At 36.6% G+C, this 22,962-nt stretch overlaps 1 protein-coding gene across 5 annotated transcripts; it reads left to right on the forward strand.

The window, feature by feature from the left end:
- Nucleotides 1–1,849: 1,849 nt before the first annotated feature.
- CYLD (ubiquitin carboxyl-terminal hydrolase CYLD) lies at nt 1,850–21,627 on the forward strand. Of its 5 annotated transcripts, none has more exons than XM_089257613.1 (11): nt 1,850–2,433; nt 2,494–3,286; nt 9,554–9,779; nt 15,594–15,772; nt 15,874–16,028; nt 16,086–16,304; nt 16,368–16,602; nt 19,318–19,459; nt 19,542–19,738; nt 21,137–21,334; nt 21,390–21,627. In XM_089257613.1, the coding sequence occupies exons 1-10, from the start codon at nt 1,930–1,932 to the stop codon at nt 21,328–21,330; spliced, it is 2,844 nt and encodes a 947-aa protein (XP_089113739.1). In that variant the 5' UTR covers nt 1,850–1,929; the 3' UTR covers nt 21,331–21,334; nt 21,390–21,627. The 5 variants fall into 5 exon arrangements, with proteins under 5 accessions (XP_089113739.1, XP_089113738.1, XP_089113740.1 ...); XM_089257612.1 differs by having other exon boundaries at nt 21,415–21,627; XM_089257614.1 differs by having other exon boundaries at nt 21,486–21,627.
- Nucleotides 21,628–22,962: the final 1,335 nt, after the last annotated feature.

The raw sequence follows: 22,962 nt of genomic DNA on the forward strand, positions 1-22,962 counted from the left end.
AACGAAGCTCCATTGACTATAATTGGATGTACATAGTATGTACATACATATGTACGTACATACATCATTTGTTCATATGTATGTACTTGTATCTTCTTAAATGTTTTTATTTTCATATACATACATATGTATGTATGTACATATACATGTGCATTCATATATAATGCAAAAATTTACAAAATATTTACAAGACGAACAAATATGTAAGCACTGGCACTTCAATAATTTTTCACCTTTTGTTCAGTGTAGGAATGTATACTAACCAGTAAGGGTGGATTTAAATCGAATACATTAAATAAAACAAGTAAGCGTGCTCTAGTTGAGACTGCTCGACTAGGAGATATCCTGAATCCTCCAAGCTGCACACACTTACGCATAAGCACTCGCTTTGCTAACTGAGAACTGGCTAGTGCTGGTTAGTGCTGAGAAGTAAGCAGTGACCGCGATTGGGCTGCGCTGCAGTGTGCGCAATATTATGAAAATTTATAAGTTGAATAATTTCTCATGTAAACGAACAAACTTTCAGAACGTAATGATAAGGTTTAAATATGTGTACATATATTCCGAAGCACAAGTCTCTAGTAGTTGAAATACGCTTTTTTCAACTTTTCGGCGATTATTATCGGATGAGAGATTGAAAAAAATATGATAACCTTGTACTGCGTATGGTATGCAGGCAAAATTTAAACTCTCTAGCTCTTATAACATCTAAGATCGACGCACACATACAGAGAGACGGACAGGGCTATATCGACTCATCCCGACGTCGTCGCTGATCAAGTAATATATATATATATATATATATATATGTATGTATGTATGTATACATATATATATATATGTATGTATGTATATACTTTATGGGGTCTGTGATGATTCCTTATGCCCGTTACTTTTCACAATTATACCCTGATTTCCCATTTTCAGTGAGCTCAGGGTATAAAAATAATAAAAGCAACAACGAACTTATAGGTACATACATACATATGTATGTATATACAAAAAGTAATGTAAATGTAAGTAAAGCATTTAATGATAGAAAGTCAAATCAGGTTCATTTCTAAACACAGTTTAGATTATTTTTTATTTTAAAACTAAAATTAAACTATAGGCCCGTTGGTGGGATATTTTCTCTTAAGAAGAGAAATATGCATACTCTTTACAAAAAGAGATAGTATCCAGGGCTGCTATAAGCTTATTGGAGTACATTGCAGAATCGGTTATGTTTAAAAAGCAATAGTAACACAACCCAGACAATAGAGACTAGACATGTAGGACACATTTTTTCCATGATGGAAAATCTGTTTCGTAGGTACCAACCAACTTCGCATGCCGGACTACGAAAATGTACGAAAGCACAATCACTTCGCTTCATGCACACGACCGAGATGGTCAAATGTTGAACAAAAGATCCATCTATGTTCAATTTTTTCTTGCTCCCTTTCTCAATCTCTCTCTCTCTCTGCTCTCTCAAGTTGAGGGACCTCTATACTTCGTATTTGCTCGGCCCGGTTGCTGGAAGCTCGAGTAGTGAAAATACTGCACGATAAAATCAGTGGAAGTGTATACCGGATTCTTAAGAGCGTTTGCCACGTTTATACAACAAAATATTAAATATGTATTATTAAATTTCGATGATTTTTTTGTGATTTCGCTACGGGCGTGCATACGCACACTTGCATTCCCTTGCGACTCATATGAGCGATTGTTGGTTTGGTCAGTCAGTGGCTGAAGCTTGAAATTAAATCAACAATACATAATACAAATCATGTTCTTTTTCTATGTCTGTTTTAACGTATAAACGCATATTCATTTGCCTATCGATTTTAAAGATGTACTTACATACACATATATCGATATTAGTTAATTTATTTATTTGTTATTTCTAGCATTTTTATTCAATGTTAATTATTGTAGTAGCTGAATTAGATGGAAACTAATTTAAAATATTTTAAATACGCGCTCGCTAATCGACAGATAGAGCTAACCAAGTCTGGAATTATATCTTTATCCGATAATGGTGAAAGTAAACCCTCTACGTATCTCGAGAAACAAATGGTCTTCCCTGGATCATTATTAAATATTATTGGAACTTCTGATGGTAAAGAAAGTGACGAATGTATTGTTCAAATTTTAAACTTCGATGCTGTTACAAATAACCAATTTTACGAAATCAAAACAAGCTTCTTGGTTAAAGTAGCTGAGGAAATTTGGCCATTTGTTATTAGCATTGACAGTCTGGAAAGTCGATTACGTTTAGTTAACAATAACGAACAATGTATTTGGTTAATTAACTTAAAAGTTAATGACGTTGTGTGTGTGCGTGGAGAATTGTTTAAAAATGGAAACGCGAATTTTGATTGTATTATCCGTTACATTGGTCCAGTGCAAGAACTAAATTCTGTAGGATATTATTTTGGATTGGAAATTTTGGTTTGTTACTAATATTAATCAATTCTTTATTGATATATATAAATTATGTATATATTTTAGCATCTAAATAACGGCTACTCACCTCAAGCCAAGGAAATTCAGTTCGCTACAAGGTACATGCAGTGTGAACCTAACTTAGCAATATTTACGACTGCTAATTGGATAGCTCCTGTATCAAGTGAATCAAAACATAAACTATCTGCCAGACAATTGATCAACGAAACTATTGATCGTGTGTACACAGCTATTGTGCCATCAACATTAAATGGACAGCGAAGTGATCACAAGTCCAAGAAACGACAGCCTACAGCTTATTTTTATGATTCATTGATAGAAACAGACGCTAATCGAAACACAGATAAATACGATTCCGAAATCATGACTGAGTCTATCAAAGGAGATGATTCCACATCTTTAAAAGGGATAAATAAATATAATAAGGATAAATTATATTCAACTAACATTCCTTTACCTATAGAACGTAGAGGATCAAGTCTAGTTAGTTGTCACAAAAACGAAAATAATATTTTTAACATAACCGAATCAAATATTAATGAAAGCGATATGAATGATGTAACTAAAAGTGACATTGAAGAGTCCCTTCGGAATGAGAATAATATAAACATTGTTAGTAATCGTCTGGAAAAAGAAAATGTCGACTTAGCCGATTTGCTCGGTACCAATTGGCCGACAAATGCCGGAGAAGCTGGTTTGATTCTAAACAGAGCTAAATTAGGTGCAAAACCATACGACAATAAATTGGACAGGTCTCCATCTAGTTCCACTTTTGCCAAGAACAGAAATAGAGTTTCGCAAGTACCTAGTTCATCTATAGAAGTCAATTCTAACACTGGTAAGATATTATCGATCCACTTTGTCACTGTAAATGTATATATGTATATCTATATTTTTATACAAATCTAAGATATCTGTGATATTTTACAGCATATCAATATTGATTAGTATGAAACAAAGAACCACTTAAATGCAATTTTCATAAGATTTTCTTTAAAAAAATCAGCCTCTTGAAAATAACTCATTACCGATTAAATGAAATGTGTGAGGACTTAGAGCCTTTACAAACTAGTACATTTCAATTTCAAATCTGCTGAGAAATAATCACAGATCACCGTTGACATTTTACACATACTTAAAGAGAGATTTTACGATACGATTGCTCTGAAAAATTTGTTTTATTTTTTTCTCTTGCGTATTTATAGAGTTTTATCATATACATGAACATGTTCTGTTCATGATTCTTTATAAATAGAAAGTTTGACATTTAAAAGTAGTAAATGGAAAGTTGAAATGAGTTTTGCACTAAAAAGTCAGAAATAATACAATTTATACAGGTACATATACATATATTTTTAGTATAGGTTATTTTTTAGCAAATACAGCAAATACAGTTCTATTCTTATACTTTTACTCACTCACACTTACAAAACTAAAAATAAATTTTGTTGAGTCGTATGTAAATTGTATTTATTTTTCATTAACAGTTCCATTAAATAGGAGAACGATCAAGTGAAAATTTACACGATAATTTTGTATTTCAACAAGTTAGTTCGCATATTAAATAAATAAATAAAATATGCATAATATTCCCTTGACTGTTCTGGAGTTCAGTGTGTCTCACAATGAAAACTGTTTGGAAGGTATATTAAAATATATTTTTTGAATTGCTCAACATCTTGAATGAACGTCGCTGCATTCGCAATTTTAATATAAATAAAATTTGGGCGAGTGTGATAGAATCTTTATATGACCAATCTTAAATATTTCTAATATTGCGTTAAATAATATCGTATTGTCACATTTTAAGATAGGGAAATTATAAGAATTTGTAAGTTGCTCAATTCTTTAGGATAATTTTATAATTTGGCCACTGAAGATTATTCGAAATATTATGCAGCTAATGATTGATGTTGCAGACAGTATAAGCAGCGTAGCATAGCAATTGCTAAAAAGCTCAGATGGGAATGAATCTTTTTGTTAAAATATAGTTAATTTAATTAACATAGTTAATTTGAATAATAATTTGAAAAAATCGTAAAATGCATTTTCCGATATGCCAGATATCATATTAGTTGAAGAGCTAGAAAGCTGAAATTCGGTATGTAGATCCGCTTCGGATACGCAAGATCACCAAGTTCTGCACACGAGCTAAAGTTTCGATTCTTTGAAGAAGGGTGGAAAAATTATATCTCTACGCCTACTAGAAGCGTGGCAAATCGGACCCTTCAAATACTGATATATTGTAGACACTATTGATGCTAGAGAATGAAATTTGGTACATATATATACGCAGTTTGGCCTCCCAAGTCCAACGAGCTATGATGGATTTATCTAGAATCTACAAATTTTGATAGTTAAGTTACCTGTAGGGGCGTGGAAGGTCGAGAAAGCCTGAATTTTCTACAGTACTAGCGCAAAACTTAGCTACTAAATTTGCTGATGGGTTGTGAATGAGTGTTCCGCAGTCGGTAACGCCCGACTGCAACGTTCTTATTTGTTATACCCTGAACCCATTGAAACTTTATGCAAACGATCTTCACATTGTTTTGCTTTGTAGATTAAAAGAAATCTTTTTTTTTTTTTCAAACGACAATTCGGTTTATACCCTGAACCCATTAAAAAATCGGAAATCAGGGTATAATGGTTTTGTTAAAAGCATGTAACATCCAGAAGGAGGCGTGGCAGACCCGACAAAGTATATATATTCTTGATCAGGGTGACAAGCTGAGTCGATTTGGACCTGTCCGTCTGTCCGTATGTATGAACACGTCGATCTCAGAAGAAATAGGAGTTGGAGATTCCAAATTTTGTTTTAAAATGTCCGTATATATCGCGCGCATATCGAGTTTAGCACTAAAAAGCGATAACTCATTCCGATATTTTGAATACTAGTCCACTGTTAAGCCAAACAGCTGTTAAAGTCAAGTGTTATGTTCGAAAAGGGCGTGCCTTCAGCTTACGTTTTTTGGTAGCCGATTTTCAAATTGTCGTTTTTCATAGACAAGATACAACTTCTGAGAAATTTAAAAAGGATATGAATTCTTAGGATGTCTACTATGTGTTGGTTTCAATACCATTTGATATTAGAGCTTTTTCTATTAATTATTTGTAAAATTAGAAAGTGTTGTCAAATGACATATCTTGTAAATAAAATTCAGCTTTGCAAAGACATATAAAACAGCCATTAAGGCGCATCAATATAATTCCAATTAGAGTTCGAGTTGCGTTGGTGACTAGGATAGCGCGCGATGCTTGCGGGACGGCCGTAACGCATTGCTCCGCATGCACTAAGCGCCATTTCTTGGTCGCTCGACTCTACCGAGCTCCGTCATGACTGCGACCGCGAAGGTACTTATTAGTTCCAAGCTACCTCCGATTCCAGCATGGCGTTGATCCTTCCTCTGAAGTAGCTCTTTATTATCTCTTTTAGATATTTAGGGATATTATATTGTGACAGCGCACTCAGTATCATATCCCAACTAGCTGTGTTCTTAGCGTCCAGGGTCGCGATGATGCAGTATTGCTTCGTCCCGTGCCTCCATCTGGTGCCTCGGATGGCGGAAGTTGCCAGGCCAACAACTTTTTTTAGAGCATCTGTTGTTGACCGGGCCTTCCGGAATCCATATTGATTTGGTGATAGGCCTCCGGCGCTAGCAATAGCAGTCTCCAGTCTAGAGCAGATCAATTTCTCAAACACCTTTCCTATGGTGTCTAAGAGGCAAATCGGTCTGTATGAAGATCGCTCGTCTGGTGGTTTGCCAGCCTTGGGTAGCAATACCAGGTTCTGGGTCTTCCATTTTGTAGGGAACCTCTCTTGTAGTAAGCATTCGTTGAATAATTCGGCGAACGTACTAGGGTGCAAGGCGAGGGCTAGCTTTAACGCACGATTTGGGATCCCGTCCGGCTTTGGAGCTGTGTTAGTTCTAAGACCTCTGAGAGCTACTAAGATTTCTTCGTCTGTAACTAAAACAATTTGAGTGCTCGTTGAGCCCTGATTTGCAGACTCGGACTCCGGGGCATGAATGGAGCTTAATCTTTCTGGAAAGAGCGTTTCCACAATCGATTTAAGCTCCAGACGATCCATCGGCTGCACCTGTTTACCGGCGTATAGTCTTTTAACTAGTGTCTTATATGCCCTGCCTCAAGGATCATATTCGGCTGAGTCGCACAACTCTAGAAAGCATTCTCTTTTGCTTGCCCGAATGGCCCTCTTCAACTGTTTTCTAACTGTCTGGTAAGCTAATTGTTTTTTGAAAAACGTAGACCTACCCCGAGCCCGTTGATAGCTTCTTTACCCCATTCTAAAATCTCCTGCTATAATGGCCTTCCTACCCCTAGCATCCTCGGCAAGCTCGTCAAGCGCCGTTGTGATATCACTGAGCTGCATGCTGGGGGCCAGATAGCAGCTGAGAGCCATAGGCTACCGTATTGTCCACGTACGAACCCATTAAATGACTTAAAATTCGAAAGAACATTCGTTGTGTTGCCACATACCCACAACACCGCTTTGCCATTAGCATCTGTTGTCCATGTCCTAGGCCAGCTGGTTCTTCAGTGGTGAGGCTCACTGAGAAATGCTACGTCTATACATTTTTCCCTTATGGTCTGCTCTAGAAGATCTTGGGCAGCAACACAATGATTTAAGTTAAGCTGAAGGAACCTTGACATTTCATTTTACGAGCAGCCTCGCGATAGGATGGGCACTTGAAGCTGTCTGCTGAGTGGCCCGTCTGCTTTTCACCTTTCCGGATGCAGAGGCTACATTTTGGTGGCTTAGTCCATGCTTTTGCACTGTGACCCATCTCTCCACACCTGAAACAGGCGCCCTTTAGGTCACAGTCGCTGCCGCAGTTTGCTGCCATATGACCGTAATCGGCGCGGATACGGCATACAACCCATCCAATTCAGATTTTGGACAGCTCGAGCAGAGTTTTGGCTTTTCCAATTGGAAGAGCAACTGTAGCACTTTGCTGTCCACCAAAAGCCGGTCGAAACGGCTTGATAGCCTCAGTGGGGAGTGGTTCTTTTGAGTTCGCTGCGCCTTTATTGGGCCTCGGCATTCTTGAGGGTGTTTTCTTCTGATCGGTGGCAACTTCCATCGACCGCTTGGGCGTATTGCTACCTGAGATCGCGCTAGTGCTCGCTTTCTCCACTACTTTCTGGAGCGGCATGGTCTGCACCTCGGAGTTTTTAACCGGTCGGTTGCAGAGCTTTTCGGTCGTCTTATGTAGATTGACCAGCCTAGCCAGCTCCTCTCTCATTAGAGCATTAATATGCCGCTGACCCCCAAATAAGGCAGTCAAGCGCTTTAGCGTAACTCCTATTTGGGCTAACGCTTCTTTTAGTGAGTTGGGTGCCTGGCATTTAGCCACTGGGCTGCGGCAGCGCCCTCTTTTGTTGCAGAGGTGATCGCTGCAACGAGGAACGACGCGCGAAAGCTTGCAGCTCGTCCTCCATCTTGGCATCCATTTTTTGCTCCGACTACAACGACGGGATGCCTGTAGTAGGCAATGGCTACTAATATAATTTGAGTTTACAGACCGCAGTATCTTAAACTTAGCTTAACTACAGAGAGAGTCCGAAAGTATGCACTACCTTTAGTAACTGCGTCTTCACTCCAGATGTTAGGTTGCTGTCTTTGCTAAGACTAACTCACCAAAGTTAGTGAGCAGCTGAATGTCCGCTGCAATTTCCAGCTCTATTGTTAGAGTGAATGCACCTGATTTTTATTAATTGCGCAAGTGTGACGCCTAGTGACAAAACTTTTCGCGCTTGAAAAAAGAAAAGGAAAGAGAAAAGCCTTGACGCCAAAACAATGACGCTATTGCCCCCTTCTCTTGCATCACTGGATTCTACCACCGTATTCCACGAACAGCCGCGCAGTAAGTCTTTGGTAGCTTTCGAGTTCGCTGGGTACGTTGCGCACACAGCATACACGTTTTCTTCAGATATTTCCACTTTCGCAGGGAAAAACTCGGAACAAGCTATAGTCAACGATGGATCATAATAACATCGACCGCACTCCGCGAAAACGCAACTCGAACTCCCTGTGTGTGTGTGTGTCTCTGTGTGTGTCTGCTACTTAAATATAAGCGCGCCTATTCAATTCGAGCCCAAAAATTTTTACACGCATATATAAATTTCTATAGGCAGAAAGACCTACGCACACAGGCACATAATACATGTAGCAACGGAGACTGTTTGTGTGCACGTTCGTCGCGAAAACATGTTCATATATAACGAATACGCAAATATTTTGTATGAGCTGAAGAGTTCGGTATACTCTTCTCACAGAAAGAAGAGATGGGTTCTAGCTCCGAGGAAATTTCAATTTTTGTGAGCTGCTGCTTGTGCTCACATGCATACATACATATACATAGTTGAGAGAGCAAAGAGCACCGAGACAGAGAAAGAGAAAGAGAAAGAGAGAGATAGAGCAAGGGAAACATTGAGCATAGAGGGATCTTTTGCTCAACCATCGACCATCTCGGTCGAGCGCATGAAGCAACATGATTGTGCTTTCGTATATTTTCGTCTGAACCTAAAAGTGAGGAGCCGAGCAATTACGAAGTTGTGTTGGTCCCAATCTCCAAAAAGAAGTGTGCAAAACGCTTAACACTACGTGTCCGGTCCGGTCTATGTGCTCTCTGGTTAGTGCGGCTACATACATTTCAACAAAACCATTATACCCCGATTTCCCATTTTCAATGGGTTCAGGGTATAAAAACTAAAGACTTTTGCTTTGGCACATATACGCACTTTAATGTCATAATGACGATCTGAAAGTTTTAATGGGCATAGTCCATCAATAATAAAAGTTATTAAGCAAATAAAGTTTCTGTACTAAGTCCACACTGCAGCCTGTGGGTGTTTATGCTTGCTTCCCTATGTTTGTGTGAATGTGGGTGTTTCTTGTGTAAGCAGAAAGACTCGAAGAATTATTGTGAAATATCAATACTTCGAAGGATTCAGGGGATTTTGTAGTCGAGCAGTCTCGACTACAGCTTTCTTACTTGCTTTATTTTGCACTTGTAATTCAGATACATATTTTCGATTACTTCACTTACAAAATAATTATTAATTATTTTTCATATAATTTCAGAATTGTCTAACATAAGTTATCAACAATTACCTGAAATACCTGGAACAAAGCTCACAGTTGGATCTCTAGTTGAAGTGTCTGATTCTGGAATTTCTGATTTGTATGGTGTAATTCGATGGATCGGTATACATTCTACATCTAAAAATATATTGGTAGGAATCGAAGTAGAAGATGATCCAAGTTTAAGAAATCTTAACACATCCGATGGAACTTACAATGGCGTTCGGTAATTGCCCTCATTTAGAAATTTATACTTATTCATTAACAGATTTTTATTCAGTCACGAAGTGTGTGTGTGTGTTATATGTTTTTCTATAATTCTTTCTATCTTCATCAGTGTAAATCTAGTCGAAGATATTGAAGTTCGTAAGGTTAAATTTGAAATACATACTTTTATAATGATTAGCCCTTAATGGCGTGGCGATTTGGGAGTTTTAATTTGTAAAAAGGGGAGCTTTTTTTGAGCCACGCTAAATAACACGACTCACATATATATCTAGGCTGCGGCCTCTGATGCCAACAGGTTTTCATTCGTAAATTCGAATTATGTAATCGAAAAAGAAGTCAAAATTTGTTTTCTGATTATTTTTTATTTTTTGTTAAAATTATGTTTGTAAACACCGCTGAATGTCTATCTCTTTTGCTAACATTATTCTCATGTTAGGTTCTGTTAATTGTAACTGACATTCTTTCGTTTATGCTTTAAGTCCATATTCGGCTGCCTGCGCTGCAGCGTATATGCTTATGTCTCTAATAAACCTCTTAATCGAATAGGTTATGGACCCAGGCAGCGGAAAGTGAAAGCTGTGCTGGTGATTGGAAAAAACACATATGAGACTCGATTTATTAGTTAAAGCGGGTGTTAAACTAATTTGTGCAGAATGAGTTCAATGTTTGCAATTGAGAAGCTAGATAGTGAAAACTATAGTGCGTGGTCAGTGCAGATGAAGAGTCTGTTAATTCATTCTGACTTGTGGTCGGTGACATGTGGCCGGTTATTGAAAAATGAGAACGATACAGTGGAACAGAAAGCGTTGTTTGACAGTAAAGATGAGAAGGCTCTAGCTAACATTTTGTTGTCTGTAAAAGCATCGCAGATAAACTGTATCAAGCACTGTGGAACCGCGAGAGAGGCTTGGACAAAATCGTCCGAGATCTACATGCCTTCGAGACCCGCGCGTAAAGTACAGTTGTTCAAGAAATTGTTGTATATGAAAATGTCAGCTACAGGCAGTGTTCGTAAACATTTGGAGAATTTTTCTAATGTCGTAGAAAAATTTAATGAAATACAAGTGCAGGTGGCTGATGAAATACTTGTAATAATATTACTAGCAAGTTTACATGAAGAGTTGGACAATTTCGTAGTCGCTATCGAAACACGGGACACATTGCCTTCATTTAGCGCTCTAAAAATCAAATTGTTGCAAGAAGGAGAGAGGCGCAACATAGGCGAAGTAGGTGAAAAGGACGAGAATAAAATTTTTTCGTCGCGTCCAACAAACGGTAAAAGAAACAAGACAAAGAAAGACCCGAATGACATGAAGTGTTGGTTGTGCGGGCAAAACGGGCATTTCGCGGCGAAGTGCAGATTAAGAGAGAGAAAGGTTGATAAATACAACGAAAGTGAAAAAACGACCGAAAAGAACAGTAAAACGGTTTTTTCGATGTTCTCTTTTCTTGGAAAAATCCAATTGACAAAAAATGTCTGGCGTGTGGACAGTGGTGCTACAGCTCATTTGTGTGCGGACAAATCAATGTTTCTTAATATGCGTGAGCACAAAGAGAAAATAAAACTAGCAGGCGATAATTACATAGAAACTGAAGGTTGCGGGAATGTGTTGGATAAGTGGAAAAATAAAATGATCGAATTGGTCGACGTTTTATATGTGAAAGAATTGCAATGCAATTTCATATCTGTGTCAAAAGCAACTGAAAAAGGGTTAAAAGTAATTTTTGAGAAAAACAAAGTGTTTGTTAAAGACGGTAACAATGACAATTGGCTAGTTGCAGAAAAATATAACGATTTGTTTATATTTGAAAGTAGTATGAAAAAGGTAGTTTCAGCTAATGTGAATGCAAATATGAATCAATTGGTGAAATGGCATGATCGGTTCGGTCCTTTAAATTTTGATAACTTTGTGTGCGAAACGTGTGCAAAAAGCAAAATTTGCGTGAAGAAGTTTCCCGAAGTGTCAGAAAGTCGCTCGAAAGAATTACTAGCTTTAGTTCATACAGACATTTGTGGTCCTATGCGTACGACATCACAAGGTGGAGCGCGTTACTTTGCAACATTTATTGACGATAAATCGCGTTATATGTCGGTGTACATGCTAAAAAATAAAAGTGAAGTGTTTGAGAAATTCAAGGAATTTAAAAGATTAGCTGAAAATCAAAGTGGAAAACGCATAAAGGCCATAAGAAGGCCATAAGGGCGTGAGTACCTGAGCGGTACATTTGAAAAATTGTTATCGACCCATGGTATAAAAAGACAACTAACTGTTCCCCACACTCCACAACAAAATGGTGTGGCGGAACGCGCCAACAGAACACTGGTGGAGATGGCGTGATGTATGATGGTGCATGCTGGAGTTGGTGACTCTTTTTGGGGCGAGGCGATAATGACGGCTGCGTATCCACGCACTAGGGCTAAAACTACAGCTTTGATTGGCAAAACTCCATATGAGGATTGGTATGGGAAAAAACCGAGCGTTTCTCATCTAAGAGTATTTGGTATGGAAGCCATTGTACACATACACTCTGTGGCTAAGCTGTCGCAGAGAAATGCAGATCCGCACAAGGAGCAAGAGGTTGCAGCCAAGCGGATATTGAGATATCTAAAAGGTACCTCAGATTTGAGGCTACACTATAACAAAACGGGTGTGCCTATCCACTGTTTTGTTGATGCAGACTGGGCTGGCGACAGTGACGACCGGAAGTCATTTACGGGTTGGTCATTCTACCTTGCTGGAGCAGCAGTCTCTTGGGAGTCAAAGAAGCAGAATTTAGTCGCTCTTAGTAGCACAGAGGCCGAGTACGTGGCATTTTCTACGGCAGCCAAGGAGGCGGTATACCTTAGAAAATTGATCAACGAAATGGAGCTCTGGCCAATGGCAAAGGTGTTGATTTATAGCGATAATCAGAGCGCACAAATTTCATTCGCGTAGCAAGCATATTGTAAGGGAAATGTACAAAAATAATGTAAAAGATATAAAGTACATTCAGATGAAATGATATCAGATGTATTAACGAAGAATTTATGTAAAGTTAAACATGAGAAATTTACAGGAATGTTAGGGTTAAAATGATACATTTTTGTAAAGTAGACATCACGTTGAGGAGTAGTGTTAAAATTATGCATGTAAACACCGCTGAATGTCTATCTCTTTTGCTAACATTATTCTCATGTTAGGTTCTGTTAATTGTAACTGACATTCTTTCGTTTATGCTTAAAGTCCATATTCGGCTGCCTGCGCTGCAGCGTATATGCTTATGTATTTTTAGTCTCCAATAAACCTCTGAATCGAATATTTTTTTATTTTATTTATTTCTTAAAGCTATTGACAAAAACGAGAGTCAAATTAAATTTAAAAAAAAAAAAAAAGAAAAAGCCTAAACAAAGTACAGGATATAATATCAATAGTAACACCGACCCGATGAGGGTATTTTATTTGCCAGTCCGGCCAGCTATGCCCACGTCTCACAGCCAAATATGGTCAGTGAAACTAATGATGCTATAAAAAGAAGTGTTAGTAGGAAAACTTAGAAAAAAATATTAAATGTAGACTTATTAACAACATATAAAATAATAAATATTTCTTAAAATAAAAAATAAAAACAAAAATATTAGAAAAAAAAAGAAAAAAATGTAATAAATAAGAATTAGTACAGAAAAGAAAAAGTAAGGTTTTAAAAGAAATTGCAAGAAAAGTTAATAATAAAAAAAAAAATAAATAAATAAATAAGAAATAGTAAAAAGAAAAGAGTAAAGGAAGAGCACAGAATAGATTATAGGATAGAATTGAGAAATCACTACACAACATTGACAACGAAAATGTATACCAATGCTTATGCCTGGGCATTGTGAGTGATTTCCCTAAGATGAATTAATAGCTAACTTTTTAATTTAGGAAGAGAGAGCTCTAAGAAAAAAACGTGATAATATTTATTAAAATTAACACTAAGAACATGAAACGCACTGTGCAAAGAATAATCCCTAGTGCACACCGGTAAATGAAGCGGACGATAGTGTCTAGTTGTTCGGGACGGAACCGAAAAGTTTAGACGACCCAACAAAGAGGACGAATCAATATCACCACTAATCAATTTATGCAGAAAAACAATTCCTAAAATTGTTCTGCGATTGGTTAGCGATGGAAGATCAATAAGCTGGAGCCTACTATGATAAGACGGTAATCGTAAATTGCTGTCCCATCGAAGATCACTTAAGGCAAAGAGAAGAAACTGTTTTTGGACCGATTCAATGCGATCCTGATGCAGTTTATGCTGCGGAGACCAAACAACAGAGCAATACTCTAAGATGGGACGCACAAGCGACTTAAATAAGCGCTTGGTGATAAAAGGATCTTTAAATTCTTTGGACCAACGTTTAATAAAGCCAAGCACACTTTTGGCTTCATTAATGATGGTAGAAATATGAAGATTAAAATTTAGTTTACAATCGAAAGAAACACCAAGATCTTTGACTGTGTGGATGCGTCGTAAGGAAATATTGCTAATTTTATAATCAACAATTAGAGGAAGGGTACGACTGAAGGTCATTGTCATACACTTTGAGCAATTTAAGTCAAGCTGGTTTGCCACACACCAAAGTTGAAATGCATTTAGGTCATCTTGAAGGTGATGATGTCCATTTGCACTGGAGTATGGAAGACAAAGTTTTACATCGTCAGCATACATAATAATAGTAGAATACGAGATACAACTAGGAAGGTCATTTATAAAAAGGGAAAAGAGTAATAGACCCAAATGGCTACCCTGAGGTACACCAGACGAAACAAAGATAACTTTAGACATAGCTGTTCTGAGCAGGACTCTTTGGGTTCTACCAATTAAATAGGATGAAATCCAAGATACAAGTCTAGGCGAAAATCCTAAGCGTTCAAGTTTAAGAAATAGTATGTGATGATGTACTGAGTCAAATGCTTTACTGAAGTCAGTATACATAACATCCGTTTGCAATTTTTTAGAAAAACTATCATTGACAAGCGAAGTAAATTCAAGTAAATTAGTGGACGTTGATCGATTTTGAACAAAACCAGGTGAGATGGTTGAATAATCAATTTGCAAAAATGCTGCAAGGCCGATGTTATAATTTTCTCAAATAACTTCGGAATGACAGATAATTTCGCAATGCCTCTATAGTTGGAAATATCAGATCTTCCACCTTTTTTATATAAGGGAATGATGAAAGATTCTTTCCAAATTGAAGGGAACACAGCAGTATCCAAGGACAAGTTAAACAATTTTAGTAATTGTGACTGAGAGAAACACTGCACTCATTAATCACACAACTAGGAATATTATCGGCACCGGGAGAGAAAGATGATTTCAACGTCCTAATGGCCGCAGCCAGAGATGCTGCAGTAACTTTAGGAGTATTTATAGACCCATATTCAGAAAGAGGATATGGATATGAGTTGTTGTAGAGATTAGCAGAAGAATAAGTTGATTGAAAAAAATCAGCAAATAGATCAGAGGAATCCTGGTCATTGCAAGTTTTTTCACCACCAAGGACAAATGAGGACGGCAAACCAGAAGATTTACGCTTCAAATTTACAAATGAATAAAATTGCTTGGGATCACGAGCAAACTGACGTTTGCAACGTATAAGATAATTCTCATAACAGCTAGAATTTAAAAGATTAAAGTTTGACTTGGCAATAGAATATTTGGACCAATCAACACTTGAACCAGACTTTTTATAATTTTTAAAACATTTAGTTTTATACCTTAAACTTTTAAGTACTTTAATTTAGAAATCTAAGTTTTAGTAATAAAATTCAAAATTTATATCTTTCAGATTATTTCACTGTCGTGAAGGTGGAGCTATTTTTGTTCCGCCCAACAAATGTGCAAGTGATCGCAGGTTTGAAGATGTAGAAGGCAGCTATTCTTTTAATTCGGTAACAACCGATATCAACTCTATAAAATTTGGGCACGTTGATTGTCCTTCAGTGCTGGGAGCTGTACCACCGTTAGGTAAACTATAAAGAAACAATTAAATTAGTACGCTAAAAAAATATTCAACAGCTATTGTAGTGCATTCGCTTATTTTCTTATTTTTTGTGCTATATTATTAGTAATAAAAGATTTAGATGAATTGGAAGCCATATGCGGAAAATTTAAAGGTATTCAGGGACATCACAATTCCTGTTATTTAGACGCAACATTGTTTTCCATGTTTACATTTACAAGTGTATTTGATTCCATTTTATACAGAAGGCCAGACTCCGAGGTAACTTTAAAAAAATTATAAAATTAATACTTTTAATCAATATGGTATTAATTTCAGGATATTTCACATTATAGTGCTGTACAGAGTGTGCTACGTGATGAAATAGTTAATCCATTACGAAAAAATGTTTTTGTGCGCGCTGACCGTGTCATGAAACTCCGTAATTTTTTGGACCAACTTAGTTCTGTAAGTGGTTTAACAAGTGAGGAAAAAGATCCCGAAGAGTTTTTAAATAGTTTATTATCTCAAATCATGAGAGTGGAACCATTTTTAAAAGTATGTTTTCAATCATTAAAACAAAGTATAACGGAATTTCATGTGCAGTATTTTTTGTTTTAGCTGAGCTCTGGGCAAGATTCTTATTTTTATCAACTATTTGTAGAGAAAGATGAGCGTTTGACGTTTCCAACAGTGCAGCAGCTGTTTGAACAAAGCTTCCATTCATCCGACATAAAATTAAAAGAAGTTCCGTCATGCCTAATTATTCAAATGCCTCGGTTTGGAAAGAGCTATAAAATGTATCCTCGCATTCTACCCTCTCAAGTGCTGGATATAACAGATATCATTGAAGACTGTAAGTTATTAACGTGCGTCTTTTTAAAAAATCAAACGCAGATCAAAGTAGTCAATTGAAATTTATCAGCTAAGTTAAATTTAATTGAAAAGTAAGAAATGTTAAATTTCCAAAGAAATTTGAATTCGTGGCCTTAACTGATTGGGTGAAAATGATTTTTGTCTAGATGACTGTTAACCACTTCGGGCTGTCTACATATTTGTATTTCACTCCCACTTCGAAAAATAGCTCAGAGAGCAACCGATTGAAACGATTGCTCGTCGAGTTCGTTCCGCTCGAAGAACAACCGTTTAATTTTTATACCCTGAACCCATTAAAAATGGGAAATCTAGCTCTAAAGGTGTATAAAATGCATCTTAATATATATTTAAAATTTGAAGACTCAATAAAATTCAATAAAAATTAAAAAACTTTAAAACAATAACAACAACAAAGATATTCGAATTCACACATACTATTCTTTATTTCTTCTTGTTGCTAAATTCTCATTTTCCGTTGTTTTCGGCGTGTTAATGTACACAGCTATGCTATGTTCTCAAGAATTTCATAATATTTTATTAATACCGATACAATCTTAAACAAGTTTTAACCAATTAAAAATGGCAGGGAAGCGATTGCCGTTTGACATGATTGAATTGGTTAATTATATCCACTCATACGGGGTCGGAGGTTGCAGAAATGTATACAATATCGAAGAGGACCGCTTACAATATTTTAAGCCGGGTAAAGAACAATGAAACACTGGAGCCAACGCGTTCAACTGGACGACCTCGGTCGTAAACAGAGTGCTTGCTAGGGAGCTGCAGGAGGAATGTCGCATTGACATATCCGCGAAAGTGTGCGCCTATGGGGAATATGGGGACTCCCCTGAAACTACCATTACTGTGACTGGTTGCGAGTTACGCATAAAATAGAGATACATATTAAGCGAGCATAACCGTACGAATCAAATCTTAAAAAGTATAAATATTTGACGAATGCTGAAAAGATGAAATTAGTTGAAAAAGTATGGGATGAAAAGAATAACCATGTTGCATAAGAATTTAAGATATTCCACTCAGTACTTTCTCAACCATGATAAACTGATAAAACTGCTTTTCTCCTTAAAAAAAATATTGAAAAATCTGAGCAACAGAACGTGCTTTGAAGAAATCCCGTATATCATAGTTGTTTTCAAAGATTAATTAATTGGAACATACATATTACGAATATGTTAAATATTCGCAGTTAAGTTCGAAACACACATACGCACACACACATATGCACGCACACATAAACAGGCAGTGTGGCTTACCTTGGAAATTTAATTGTTTAATAACATTTTTATCGATGCGCGCTGCATATACGGCGGACGGACGGACAGGCGGGCGGACGGACGGACGGACAGACGGACGGGCAGACGGACGGACGGGCGGACAGACGGACGGACGGACAAACAGAGCCAAATCGATTCAGCTCGTCGACCTGATGACAAGAATATATATACTTTGTGGGGTCTGCCACGCCTCCATCTGCCTGTTACATACACTTCACCAAACCCATTATACCCTGCTTTCCCATTTTTTTATGGGTTCAGGGTATAAACCGAATTGTCGTTTGAAAAAAAAAAAAAGATTTCTTTTAATCTACAAAGCAAAACAATGTGAAGATCGTTTTTCAGTCAATGTGTCACTTACTGAGTCTCATTATGCGATATAGAACGTCACACAAATAAATCAATTTAATGTGCTCAAGAGAAAACAAAAACAATAAGAAACGAAGACTCATGGTGAGGGCGAGAATGTGTGTGTGTGTGTGTGTGTGTGTGTGTATACAATTTTTCGGTTGTGTTCGTGAACAGAGCGTAGAAAATAAAACGGTTAACAGTTATTCGCAAGGGTTTAATTAAGGTTAGATTTAAATTAATAGCTCTAACAATTTTGTTTTATTGCAGAGCTTTAGAAATTGTATAGCCGTAGTCGTTTTGTTTTATACCCTGAACCCATTGAAAATGGGAAATCAGGGTATAATGGTTTTGTGTAAAAGTATGTAGCGGGCAGAAAGAATCATCGCAGACCCCATAAAATATATATATTCTTGATCAGGACGACGAGCTGAGTCGATATAACCCTGTCCGCCTGTCCGTCTGTGCGTCCGTCCGGCCGTCCGTCCGTCAGTATGAATGCGTCGATCTCAGAAGATACAAAAGCTAGAGAGCTGAAATTTTGTGTGCATACTCGTGTATCGAGTATAATCGAAAAATCGATATCGTTTTTTCAGCCTCATTGGAATACTATTAGAGCAGGAGACCTCAGATTTACTGTGTGTAATATACAGACTTTGGATACCACGCCTCCTTCGCCCTGAATTTGTAAAAAACGCATTTCAAATACTAGACTTGTGCTTTGGAATGTACATACACTTGAACATTGTGATGACGTTCTGAAAGTTTCATTAAGATCGTACGTCTAGAAATTAAATTAATCAACAAATAATTTCGTATTATATTGCCCACACTGCAGCGCAGCCCAAGCGCAGTCGCTGTTTACTGCACAGTTAGCGGAGCGCGTTCCAATACGTGCATGTGTATGTAAGTGTGTCTAAAAGGAGAGTGAGTAGAATATCAGATTGGAGGGTTCAGGGGATCTCCTAGTCGAGCAGTCTCGACTAGAGCTTTCTTACTTGTTTTTTTTTTTTTTATTTTATAAGAATGTGTGTTTTTTTTATATTTATAAGCCCCTCGACAGTGCTCCGTTTGTGGAAAACTTGCTGAATTTGAATGTCGAGAATGTTTTGGTAGCTTGCAGGTTGGCTCTGGTCTCGAGTGTACAGCTTTCTGTCAAAAATGTTTGAAAACGGTTCATACGCATGGAAAAAGGTAGGCCCCAAAGAAAAGAAATAAATTATTCATTATAAATTATTCATAATTTAAATTATATATTATATGTTTAAATTCATAGAGTAAATCATGAATCAAAGAAATTGTCTGTGCCATTCGACTTCAAAGTAATGGCTGATAACATGGTTCTACCAAGTCTTTATATGGAGCTATTTGCTGTTGTATGCATAGAAACATCTCATTACGTAGCATTTGTGAAAACAGGCTCTGGACCAGATGCTCCTTGGTGTTTTTTTGATTCAATGGCGGACAGAAAAGGTAAATTATTTCATTTTTCATTTAATTAACATTATCGTAAAACAGTTGACTGATATTTCTTGAAGATGCTAGGCGTTAACTTATCAACTTATCGGTTGTCATAACAGATTCTGTAAAACAATCTAAACTTTTTATTTCAGTATAAGTAAAAGATAATGCTCGACTGTAAATACTCTATAGCTTGTAATAATATGCAGCGATCAGTAAAGCACCATCTAATACCAGTGCATCTTCATATTACAAACTTTCTATGTAGTTATTTATACTTGTTCCCTTAGCGCTAAGCCATGGCAGAATGTAGTGTGTCTTTTTTAACTTTGTTTACTCTATTTAAATCACCGCAGCTTACAGTCTACCTAATTATACTCATTCACGAAAATGAATTCGCAATGTCCGTCTTGCTGTCCGACTGTCCGTCTATCCGTATTAACGCAGTTAATTTCGGCGCTATTGAAGCTAGAGACTTGAAATTTGGAGCACAGACTCGTGTATAATCTGATATATAGAGTGTTAAAATTTTCCCGATCCGCACACTAGGGGCGTGGCAAATCGGAAAATGCATTTTCCGATATGCCAGAAATCATATGAAGAGCAATAAAGCTGAAATTTGAAATTTAGATCCGCGTCGACCACCCAAGGTCATGTGCTATGATGGATTCATCCACGCCCTTTAGGGGCGTGGTAAATCAGATAAAAACGTATCTCCTGGAGTTTTTAATGTTATTGTTCTATAAAGATTGATGAAAAAATGATATGTCTATGCCTTTTAGGAGTGTGGCTAATCGGAACTGAAAATATAGTGATTTTCCAAATTCTGCTATATTTTGGACACTATTGATGGTAAAGACAAATTTGGTATATATACTCCGGCTGACCTCCCAAAACCAAAAAGTTTTGGTGGATATATGTCCGCCCATAGGCGGCGTGGCAAACCGCAAAAGTGTATATCTCCTAAAGTATAAGAGCTGAAAGCTTCAAATTTGGATAGTTAAGTTACTAGTAACTTCCTCTACCGATTCCCCAAATAATATTGTTACGCCTCTTTAGGGGCGTGGCATATAACAAAAAAATACACTGTAATTTGTTTATTTTTGGAGCGTAAGCATCCGCATTTAGCAGCTAGGTTCCATGAGCTGGCCAAAAGTGTCAACGCCCAGTAGGGGCGTGGCAAATCGAGAAAAACAACTTTCTACAGTATTATAGCTAAACTTGGCTACTAAATTGCTTATGGGATGTGAATGAGTATTCTGCGGTCGGTAACGCCCGACTGCAACGTCTTACTTTTTTTTTCAAATATTTTTGCATTAGTCCTAAGATAAATAAATATTCACATTAAATTAAAAAAAACCGATCAAAAAAAAAAAAAATTAAATATTGTCGATTTAACTTTTTTAATAGGTGAAAAAAACGGATATAATATACCGGAAATGATATCCGTTCCTGAATTACCTCAGTGGTTATCTGATGAGGGGGCTCGGCACATTAATGAAAGGTCGACAAAAGACAAGGCCTTACCCGAGCATGCTAAACGACTCTTTTGTGACGCATATATGTGTATGTACCAAAGCACAGATGTCATGATGTACCACTAAATAGGTATTTGTATTTACGTTTTTAAATTTGTGATATATTAAACCATGCAAATATTTAGTTTTTTATAATTGAATTCATTTCAGCCTAAGTTTACCATATAATATTGCAAAAATCTGGATATATTCACAATGTGAATCTGATGTACATATTTCAGTTTTTATATCTTGGAATGTATACTCGTGTATACCACGCGAGTTACAAATGTTTTTCCATTTACTTGATAACCTTCAGAAATAATTATTATAAATTTACTGTGCATGTCTATGTAATAAATACTACAAAATAAAACAAACAAATGAATGATTATAGTTTTTAGACTTTCCACAAGAAATGTTATTAATATAATGTAGCCGATGCTGTCAATGCCAATCGCATTGATTTATTTTTAAGATTTCAGGCATGAACATATGAATATACGAAGATCGTATACATGCTTCCGACGCACTCAACGACGGTAGTGTAAGGGTCACATTTACGTACTCTATAAATAGACAAATGGACACTACCCCTTGCAACCCCAAATTATGTAAGACACGAGCGCTGAGCCTTACAAACTCATCCATAGGATAAGAATTTCTAATAGACCGACGCGAAGTCTTACACACTCAGCGATAAAATAAGAATATGTAATAGCCCAATGCTGAGCCTTACACACTCAGCAATAGACGAACTTCATTTAAGGGTTGAAAATATGCATGGTTGTGGGTATATAAACCCAGGCTCAGAAGAATAAAGATCATTACAAAATTAAACACCATCAAAGTCAAGTGTATTCGTTCAATTATTTTGTAAGTTTTCCTCAAATGTTTCCATCTTTCTCAGTTCTATAATATCAGAGAGCGCACACGGCTGTGAATTGGGGAATTGGTCGGTTTGACAAATACAGTATGTTTACCTGTTTGGTAGTATCATTAGTGCTGTGGATATAATTTTTACCAATAATTAACATAATGCTTAAAGCACACATTTTTAGTTAACAATTATTAAAGTTATAATATAATGCAAAAATATAAAAGTGTATGACAATCCAGTTTATACCCTGTAAAATTATAATAACAAATTAGCAGATTAGCTATTTAAAAGCATTTCTAGCTATTTAACAATTGTACATACTGTGCAAATTTTTAAAAGTCTATTACCTATAAATCTAGCTATTTTACAAATGAAAATTTTAAATTTTATATTAGTATTTAATGAAAAGAAATATTTCGATACAGTCCCAAATTTTACGTGATAATCTGTGCCTTAATACTACTACTTGTTTGAATACCTACATATATCATTACTAGTGCTGAGCTTACACTATCACCAATCGCGCTATTCTCCGCAGTAAATATATAAAAGAGTGTAGTAAGAAATAAATAAAAAATATAAGCAAAAATTTCGTCATTCGAGGACAAAAATCACAGAATTTAGAGAGTCGGATAACACGCGGGCATATTGCAGTTTTTTTTTTTTGCTATTTTGTAAGCTAATTTAATTTTTTAAAAGTTATCGTCAGCTATTTTTATACTCATTCACGAAAGTGAAATAAGTATATTAGTTTAGTGCAATGTCCGTCTTGCTATTCGCCCGTATGAACGCAGTCTATTTCGGCACTATTGAAGCTAGAGACTTGAAATTTGAAGCAT

The sequence above is a fragment of the Drosophila navojoa genome, chromosome 3 (assembly GCF_054131105.1).
Source record: "Drosophila navojoa isolate 15081-1374.11 chromosome 3, UAZ_NAV_1.0, whole genome shotgun sequence".
NCBI classification, from domain to species: domain Eukaryota; kingdom Metazoa; phylum Arthropoda; class Insecta; order Diptera; family Drosophilidae; genus Drosophila; species Drosophila navojoa.